This window comes from Lagenorhynchus albirostris, chromosome 1, assembly GCF_949774975.1.
Source record: "Lagenorhynchus albirostris chromosome 1, mLagAlb1.1, whole genome shotgun sequence".
In the NCBI taxonomy this organism is placed as follows: Eukaryota; Metazoa; Chordata; class Mammalia; order Artiodactyla; family Delphinidae; genus Lagenorhynchus; species Lagenorhynchus albirostris.
The window spans coordinates 158,792,342-158,801,858 of record NC_083095.1 but is presented as its reverse complement, the minus strand read 5'-3'; the positions used below and the strand labels follow the sequence as shown (position 1 = coordinate 158,801,858).

Here is a 9,517-nt window from a genome sequence, read left to right as displayed (position 1 = left end):
GGGGAAGTGACACCAGCCTCACAGCCAGCACCTGGGAGGTGGGGGCGGGGGAGGAGTGAGGAGGAGGTCAGGTAAACCTTGGGCAGGAGCAAGGCCCCCTGCATCCTGGACTGGTGCCTGGGGGCTCACTGCCCCCAAAGATGGGGCTCTTGGTGCTAAAGGAAAACAGCGTGTGGGAGGCCCCACGTGCTCGATCAGGACAGTAGAGAGGCACTCCAGGGTCAAGGATAGGCCTGAAACAGGGAGGCGCCCACCCGGGAGCTGTCAGCTCCTAACCTACCTCCCCATCTAGAAGGGGGCCTGGCCACACCTCCCTCCTAAGCCGGAGGGACAGCAGAGGCGAGAGCCCCTGCTGGAGGCCCCAGAAGGGTCTGAGTGGGGGCTCACCAGGACCTGCACCCGCACGTACCAGCCCCAGCAGCACTCACAGAAGCACCCGATTCTCCCCCCACCAGCCGCTGGCACGGAGGCAGGAAGCCAGGCTCCAGCAACCAAGCTGCTGGCCTGGCCGAGCCCCAGGCTGTGCTGCTCTGCTGGGGCCTGACCCTCAGGTGGGGCCTGCAAGGGTGCTTAGTGCAGCCCCCACGCGGCTGCTGCTCCGAGGGCAGAAATGGGGTAGCCGTCTCCCCATTCTCTGCCCCTGACATCAACAACGTCACCAGGGAGCCGATCCCACCAGGCCCGGAAGCTCCCGGCAGATCCCAGACAAACCTGTAGACACCCGCCTCCACCTCAGCCTTTCTGAGGTGGTCCCGGCTTCCCCGGAGCAGAGGCGGTACTCTGATGAGTCGACCCCTCTGTGCAGCGAGGGGCCCATCTCTCCTCACCGCCTTGTCTACCTGCACGTTCCCTCCCCGGAAGGCTCACTGGGCCACCCCAGAAAGGTTTGCCAGACTCCTGCTTGTTCACCCTCAGGGCGCTATTACCGCCTGACGGCATGAGCTGTATGTCACCTGTTTATCCTGTCCCTGGTCTGGTCCGGGATGTGAGCTCTCTGTGGCAAGGGCGACGGGGTCCCTGGGTCCCACACCAACACAGACTTGCTGCATGAACTCCCGAAAGAGCAGATGGGCCGGCAGCCCTCGCTCTCCTCCTCTGGGAGGAGATGGGTGGGTCTGGCCCCAAGCCCCCTCCCAGGTGACCTTGCTCCCTGTGCTGTCTGGCCTGGATTCTTCCTCAGAAATGGCAGAAGTAGTAATAGCTTTGTTTTGTCTGCTGCCCAAGGAGGGCACCTGCCTTTTGACCCATGTCTAGGCCAGGTCATGTCTCCAACTGCTCTTCAGGGTCCACAATAAAGAGGAATTTAAAAAAACTATTAGTGATGGTTTTGAAACCTCTGGCCTTAACGTTCCTACTGGCATAGATATCCTGTGTACACCCCCGTTTGGTTTCCTTAATCACGGAGACACCTGGTCTCAGGGGCCCTTTCCTGTCCTCCCTGGGGGTCGCGGGGTCTTTGAGCCTCCCATCGCGCCTTGGGCCACCTGGCACGGGTCTCTCTCTTTTGCGTCCCAGCCGTGATCCCCCTGAAGGATTCGGAGCACAAGCTGCTGCCTCTGCACTTTGCGGTGGACGCCAGGGAAGGGCTGGGAGTGGGGGAAAGACGACAACGATAACTTATTGGGCCCAGCTGGCCCAATAAGACCCTACCCTGTGCCCCCTCCCTCAACGCCCTATGGGGCGGGCTGTCCCCGTGCTTCCCGGGAAGGGGCTGGGCGCCGTGCGCCCCTGCTCCTCGAGGACGGCCGCTGGCGGGCGGGGTGCGCGCGGGCGAGCTGGGGCGCGTCTCACTCTGTGTTCCTCTCTCTCTAGCCTGATCCTGTCGCTAGAAGCCAAGCTGAACCTTCTGCACAGCTACATGAATGTGACGTGGATCCGGATCCCCTCCGAGACCCGGGTGAGCCTGGAGCGCGCCAGGACGGACCGGCAGGCGCACTCGGCTCGGGGCGGGCGGGCGGGGTGCATCCTCCCTCACGGGGGCCGCCCCGCGCCGGGTCCCAGCCCCGCCCGCGGTCCTCGCCGCCCGCGGTCCCCGCCGCCCCGGCTCTGGCTGGAACGCGGGCCTGTGTGCGCGTGTGCCTGCGAGTCTGGACGTAGGCGCGCGCTCCGGCTAGGGGAGTTTTTCTTCCCTTATTTTCTCGGGAAGGAGAGGACTAAACCCCGCCCACTCAGAAAACAAACCGTAGGCAAGTCACAACACAAAACTCTCTCTGCCGAGATCGGAACACGATGTGCTGCCACGGAGCGGAATTAATTATAAAAGTGTGTGTGGGTCCTTGGAAAAGGCAGGGAACCGAGGGCGTGACTCCTCGGCACCCCCTCCTTCTCTTCTCCTTCTCTCCCCTCCAGGAAAGGAGGGCTGTGAGAAAGGGGCTGGTGCCCCACTTGGCCCCCTCCCCCGGGGAGGACCCATGCTGGGCCCTGCCTCCAGATGCTAAGAGGGATTCGCTCTAAGGATCGGACTGATTTTTTTGTGATCTCAGTAGTAAAGTTCCAGGAAAAGGGATTTGTTTAAAAAAAAAACAACTTACAAATAATTGGTCCTCCCCAGACGTCAGTTTATTTAACCATAAACTGGGGCTCATAACGAATATTTTTTTAAGTGACACGAGGAAAGCAAGGAGGGCAGTGCCCGGCACACAGTCAGTACCCAGGACAAGCTGGCACTGCTCAGGGTGCTTTCGGACTTCAGCCTTTACGTGTATTTAATCTTCACAGGGTTCCCTGAGGCAGGTCCCGATACCCTATGTTACTGATGGCTCCAGAGTCCAGCTGCGTGACGTATGTCATAACTTGGCTGTGGGTGCTCTTTTCTAGCCTCCACGAGGGCTCCGAAGGCAGCAGCTCTAGCTCGAGAATCTCAGGCTGGGCCACAACTGGGGCTGGGGACAGTGAGGCCGGAGGCCACACTGCGGGGGCAGGGTCTGCCTCCATTTGCCGCGTGGGGACAGCTCTAACCTCCTCCCTTCCCTGCCCTCCCTCTCCCTCGCTGGCCCCTCTGGCGCAGCCGGAGTCCCCGACGGCCTCGGCGGGGGAGGACGTGTAGTCCCTGACCGACTCGCTGGACTCGGACCGCGACAAGCTGTGCAGCAACTCCAACAGCAAGAACGGCAAGGACAAGGAGAAGGAGAAGCAGCGCAAGGACAAGGACAAGACCCGCGCGGACTCCGTGGGCATCCAGCTGAAGAACATGGGCGGCCTGGTGCACGGCCCGATGAGCCGCTCCAAGTCAGCCAACGGCAATCACGGCGACGCGCCCGAGCGCGGCAAGGAGAAGAAGGCCAAGGCGCGCGCAAGGGCAGCGAGGAGGAGTCGGGAGCCTCGGCCACCACGTCGCCTTCGGAGAACACCACGCCGTTGCCCACGGGCAAGGCAGCAGGCGCGTCGCCAGCCGACAAGGGTGGCGGGCCCCGCGGCGATGCCTGGAAGTACAGCACAGCCGTGAAGCTGAGCCTCCACATCCTGCGCGCCGCCATGTAGGGCGAGCGCAAGTTCATCTGAGCCGGCCAGCTGCTAACCAGCCACCGGCATTAGTTCCACGAGGAGATGATCGGCTACTACCTGACCAGCGCGCAGGAGCGCTTCAGCGCCGAGCAGCGGCGCCGCGACGCCCCCGCCGCCTCCACGGCCAAGGGGCCGCCGCGCAGGCCTGAGGCCGAGGGCGGGCTGAGCCCCGAGCGCGCCTCGCCGGGCCCTCACGCAGCTGGTGCTCAAGCTCAAGGAGCGCCCGAACCCCGGTCGGCGGAGGGGGCACGGGCGGCGCCGCGCGGCGCGGCCTCCACGGGCCCCGGCGGCGGCGGCGGCTGCGGCAGCGGCGCGCGGGCGCCAGCGGACCGGTCCCCGGGGGCAGCCCCCTGGCGCCGGGGCGCCAGAGCGTTATCCACGTGGAGGCGGTGAGGCGCGCGGGACAAGGCGTGCTGCGGCCGTGGGCGTGCTGCGGCCGTGCGCCTTGTACCCGCGGCAGAGCCGCGAGCTGTCGTAGCTGAGCTACAGCCCGGCGCGCGCCGCCGCCCTGCGCACGGTCAACACGGTCGAGTTGATGGCGCCCGCCTCCCAGGGGCCTTGCCCGGCGCGGCGGGGGCGGCGGGCGCTGCCGAGCGCAAGTCGCAGACCTACGCCAACGGCTTCGGCTCGGCGCGCGACGGCCTGGAGTTCGCCGACACGCCGGCCGCGCGCTCGAACGGTGAGGGCGGCCCGGACGGCCTCGCCAGCGAGAGAAGTGCGCGTTCTACGGGCGCGCCGAGACCGAGCACTACTGCTCGTACTGCTGCCGCGAGGAGCGGCGGCGGCGGCGCTAGGCGCCCGCGGCCCGGCCCTGAGCGCGCGCCGCGGCCCCGCTGGCCGGGCTGTCCTCTCAGTGTTGTAGGTGTCTCCTCCGCTCCCTGGTCCACCGGGAAGCCGGCGATCCTCAGTACGTGCTGTGTACGTGTTTGGTCAAATGTTCCTAATGGTGCCTGAACCTACACTGATGCCACTCAGGTAGTAGACGGATAGGAAACAGCTATGCTGTTGGAAGTGGGTGTGCTAGCTAGCACCTGCCTCGTACCTATGGAAACTGAATTGCCATTGCAAGAGTATTTTTGTTCCTCAATAAGAGAAATAAAGAAATTTGCACCCCTTTGTTTTTAGAAGGGAGTGGGTTTTTTTCATGCCTCTTTGGGGGGGGCGGGGGCTTTTTTCTCTAACCCGGCGACTGACCTCTTACATGTAGCGGTCACCTGCGTGCGATCGGTGCCACCCAGGGTTTCAAAGCGAACGCGCGGCCCCGGGACCGCGGTGGCAGCTCTGCCTCGGGCTCCCTCCCACCTGTGCCCCTCCCGGGCCCCTGGAGGACAGGACTCTTGGCCGCCCGCTGGCGCCCTGGTGGTCTCTGTGGCCCTTTAGGAATACGCGGCTCCACCTCATAAGCGCAACCTCCTCCCACAGACCCCGGCTCGAGCGATATTCACACTGCCCTCAAAGCCGCGGGCGTCTGTAGGATGGGCACCGGACAACCTACCTCGCAGGGCGCGGTGAGATGTAGCGATCGCTCCCGGTGCCGGGCAGCTCGGGCGACAGGAGCTTTCCAAAGACACCTTGGGCCGCAAAGGCAAGGTTCCCAACTCACTATTTGGAGTTGCCCGTATATGAGAAAAGAAGACACCCTTCTCACATTTCCCCTTCAAAGACACTTCCGCAGTGAACCGTGGCCGGAGGGCGCCGTAGGAGGCGACCATCGAAGCCCCAGGAGAGAGGCGAGAACTTGACCCTGCGGTCACTGTGTAATCCCCGACTAGGCCTCCCTGAAACCCGGCCCGCGCCTCTTTCCAGAGGGAAGGGGCTGAGGGCCCCCGGGAAGGAAGCCCACCCCTACCCCACCCCCACCCGCATCTGTCTGGGATCAGCCAGGTGGAGGGGCGCCGCTCCCATCGGGGTCCCCTCCGCAGGGTGGGGGTAACCCTGACTGTGGCTGCAGAACACATTAGGAGCAGCCCCATCACGTCCCTATTTTATTGCCTCCTTACATTTCTTAAGAAAAAAAAAAGTGTCCTTAGTTACTCTCTTCTGAGCAGCAGTATGCAGCGTCTTCCTTCCAAGATTACCTCTGGAGAGCACCGCTCTTGGCCAAGGGCACTGAGGCGCTAAACCTGCCTCGCTAAGGGAAGATCTTGTTTCCAAGAAATACAGATACGATGGGTAAAATCCTCACTAGCAAAAGAATCGTTTAAAACCTGTGAGAGCCTTAGAATTGCCTCTAATAATCCCAAGAAAGAGAGGAGAAGGCGCCTCGCTTCGCTGTGGCTGTATCTTCAGAAAACACAGGAGGTAGACCATGTCTTCATTGGAGCCAGCTTCTTCTCCAGAAAGAATGCTTTCCCCCTGACATAAAGAGCTGCAAAAATGGAAAACACACACACACACAGACACACACACACCAAAAACAAACAAAAAAATGGGGAGGGGATTTTTTGTTTTACTTGTTTGAAGAATTATAATAAACTAATTTGAGTATCTCCTGTGAGTAATTCCTTTTTGTTTTTAGTAATTTATTCCAGTAATTTATTTCAGTAATTTATTCAGTAATTTATTCAAGCTTTACATAAGTGTTTCCTTAAAATTATTAATTACATAGGATCTTAAATTTTTTCAAAAGTTTTACTTTTCATGCTAAATAATACTTTCAATGTGTGGAAATTACTAACGTTCATGTCCGTCATATTACTGGGGTTTCTTCTGTTTTAAAAAAGTAGTTTTTAAAAAATATCTCCTCAAGACGGTTTGTGGCAGCTTTTTGGACTGATTCTTCACGTCGTGCTGACCAACTGCTTTGCCATCCAAAGCTGTGAGGTCACAGGAAATAAATACTGCTTCATGTGTAGACTCCAGCTCCTGCCCTGCATCTCACAGAAGGTGCAAGGGCCAGTCTGGAAAATGCTTCCCTGTGCGTTCAGAAGCCAAACACATACGCACAAGAAGTCAAGGAGGCAGAAAGTAATCTCGTGTTTGTTTTTTAATTTTTTAACATGAAAGCAGAAATTTCCAAAATTTATCTTTCTCATGCTCTCTGCCAGGTTAAAAAAGAAAGGAAGGGAGGGAGGGAGGGAGGGAGGAAGGAAGGAAGGAAGGAAGGAAGGAAGGAAGGAAGGAAGGAAGGAAAGGAGGGTGGCAGGCAAACTGAGAATAAAAATGGTCCATTTGTAGTACCAGAGGAAAAAGGAAAACCTTCAAAACCAGGCAGTGTAACTCCTAGGTATTATCAAAAAACAGTGACCTGGGAATTCCCTGGTGGTCCAGTGGTTAGGACTCCTCACTCACTGCTGAGGGCGGGGGTTTAATCCCTGGTCAGGGAACTAACATCCCACAAGCCACTCGGCCAAACAAACAAACAAAAAGAAGAGTCAAAAAATAAAGTCAAAACAAAACAAAACAACGGTGCCCTGTTCTAGCGCCTTGAATTTGTCACCTCCGCCCCACCCCCATCTGACATATGTGCCATAAATAAAGGCCTGAGATCCAGGCCCCGCCCCCACCAGGCTCCTCCCCCGGCCGCCTGAAAGGGCCCCAGTTTCTCCACCTGGTCACTGGCTGCTTCACCTGCGGGCGCCTGTGGGTGTCGCTCCCATCAGACAGGATGCCCTCCGTCCACGTAGTATACAAATAGCCGTTTCCTCTTGCGAGAGGTCTGGATCCACCCTTCCTCTAAACACTGTGAAAAACTGAGCGAGCCCACTGTTCTGTTAAACATGCTGGTCTGGCCCCGCATGTTCACAAGAGCTCTTTAGCCCTGGTCCCTGGCCAGACATCTCAGACCAAATGAATTCATCAGGCTGCACAAGAACTATTAGAAACTGCTGTGTTTTTCACATGTGGGTCAAGAGGTCCCCTAATGTCCTTCTATGACTTTGTGGAGCCCTTTGTGGAGCGGGGTAAAGGAAGTGGATTGGGGGCACTGGGGAAAAGGAAGATGGCCAGTCCCGATTCTAGAAAGGCCGTGAGCCCCACCAGGGTGCAGGTCCTGGACGTGGGCTGCGCAGCTGCCCTGCCTGTGAGCGACCTTCCCATCCAATCTGGTCTGGCCAAACTTCCCCTTCTGGGAAGGTCGAATGTCTCTAAGTGACAGCAAGTTTCCAGAAGAATCCCAGATACTTATAAACTCCGGTGGAGTTTATTTCAGTCATTTGCTTCACACTTCCTGCATCTGCGTCACCTGGGTGTATGATTTTTTTTTAAATAATATATTGTGAAAGGAAGGCATTTTTAAGGTTATTCTGTTAGTAGATTTTATGCTGTTATGTTGGTATTTTACAAGCCAAGTTTAAACTGTACTATAGAAATTATTTTTATATTATTTTCAGAATATGCCACAGAGCAATATTTTGCACCCTTTTATTGCCGCCGGGTTGTCTCCTTGGAGGGCTACCTTTAGGTGGAGTGGGGCTCCGCTGGCCTGTGGGGGTGAAACACTTTGTGCTGTTTGTTCAGATCCCCTCTGAAAGTGCAACAGTGTTAATGTCTCTTCTTTTTCCGTGGAAAGCTCGATTTGTTTTCTGTTCCTGGATTTGGGTGCTCCATTTTTCCTCTTAAATGAATACTTTCTATTCACTAAGTTACTGTGGACTTTTTCTTCCCTATCACCACCCATTGGCTCCAGTGGCGTTCCGAAAATTTGGGATCTGTTACTTTACAAACTTCATGTTTTCCAAACCGATTTGATTTATTAATCCTGGTAGTTTACAGTCAGGAATTTAGTGCCTGAAGATAGCAGGGGACACACCTTGAGGTGTGAAATCCTCTGGGCAGCACCCACCGTCTCCGGGGGTGGGTGGGGTGGGGTCGTGGTTACGTGGCTCTCACCCCCTCCCATAGCGACAACAAACTTATTTTGCAATTTACTCTACTTTGCAGAAATAAACTTAACGGATCAAAATATATTTCACGTTAGTTAAGAAAAAAGGGCTGTATCCATCAGTGGTGGGAAATTTGTGAAAGAAAAGAAAAGGCTTTGTCAAACCCATGTGTTCCATTCTCTGTGTTTTTTATGTTTACTAAGAGAAGCAGAGCGAAGCGCGTTTCGGAGGGTTTCTTTCTTTAGGACACGATTCGGTTTTCCTCCTTGCGGTGTGGACTTTACAGATGAAGTTCCTCGAGTGCTTCTTTTTTTTTTTCTCCCGATGCTTCTAATAAATAAGGAGAAAACGTGTGTTGTGGCCGAGCGGGCCCTGCCTTGTCAGACCTCGGCCACTGGGATGCTGCCTCTGTCCAGAGTCTGGCTCTGCTGTCACCTGAGCGCAAGCACATCCGGGAAAGGGCCCCACAGTGGCTGGCACCCCTGGCACCAGGGAGCAGGCACCCCCTTCCAAAAAGCCTTAAAGCGGTGGCTCTCTGGAGACCTCCGGGTCCCACCTTGCTCTTCAGTCCTAACTATACTGTAAACTCTTTGCTGCTGGAACTGGCCCGCTCTGGTGTGGGGCTCCAGGGCGGTGAGGAAGCCCAGCTTCATTCTTGCTTCAGCCACGTCCCCACGTCCACTCTCCAGCGAGGGTCCAGTGGGTCTGCTGACACGGGGGTGTGTCCAGGGTGCTTCATCCCAGGGAGACCCACAGGGCACTCATGACGACCAGGGGCCCCTATACTCCCCCCAGGAGGCCCGGAGGCTGCAGGGAGACCTCCTAGGCACCCCGCTTGGGAAGAGTTTCATGATTGCTCCCAGCAGTGTGTGAAATGGTCTGTTTGCAGTGATGTGGGTAGCTTTGTTTCCCCAAACCAGTCCTTCCTCCGCACTCCACCCCCAGCAGAGAAGAGAGAGGGGACTACCCTGCACGGACCTCTCAGGAATAAGTGCGTGTGTAGTCTGTGCAGTGTCAAGATGCCGTGCTCCCGCTCTCCCCCCCACGCTGACTTAACACAGATGTCACCACAGGGACAGCGTGGAAGCCAGAATCTCCCAACAAGGTGAGCAATGTTACTATTTCCATTTATTTTGCAAAATATTTTGCTGAAATTTTCATTTTTGCTCTTTGATGCTTGAAAAAAAAAA

General features: G+C 56.8%; 1 protein-coding gene across 1 annotated transcript; it reads left to right on the top strand.

Annotated features, from left to right (window-relative positions):
* The first annotated feature begins 2,282 nt into the window (after window positions 1-2,282).
* Window positions 2,283-4,621, top strand: OTUD7A (OTU deubiquitinase 7A). The gene is given in 8 exon segments (XM_060170816.1): window positions 2,283-3,286; window positions 3,289-3,695; window positions 3,697-3,737; window positions 3,740-3,810; window positions 3,813-3,894; window positions 3,897-4,049; window positions 4,052-4,201; window positions 4,204-4,621. Coding segments are annotated over 8 exon segments (1,560 nt in total). The 5' UTR covers window positions 2,283-2,746; the 3' UTR covers window positions 4,320-4,621.
* The last annotated feature ends 4,896 nt before the right edge of the window (window positions 4,622-9,517 follow it).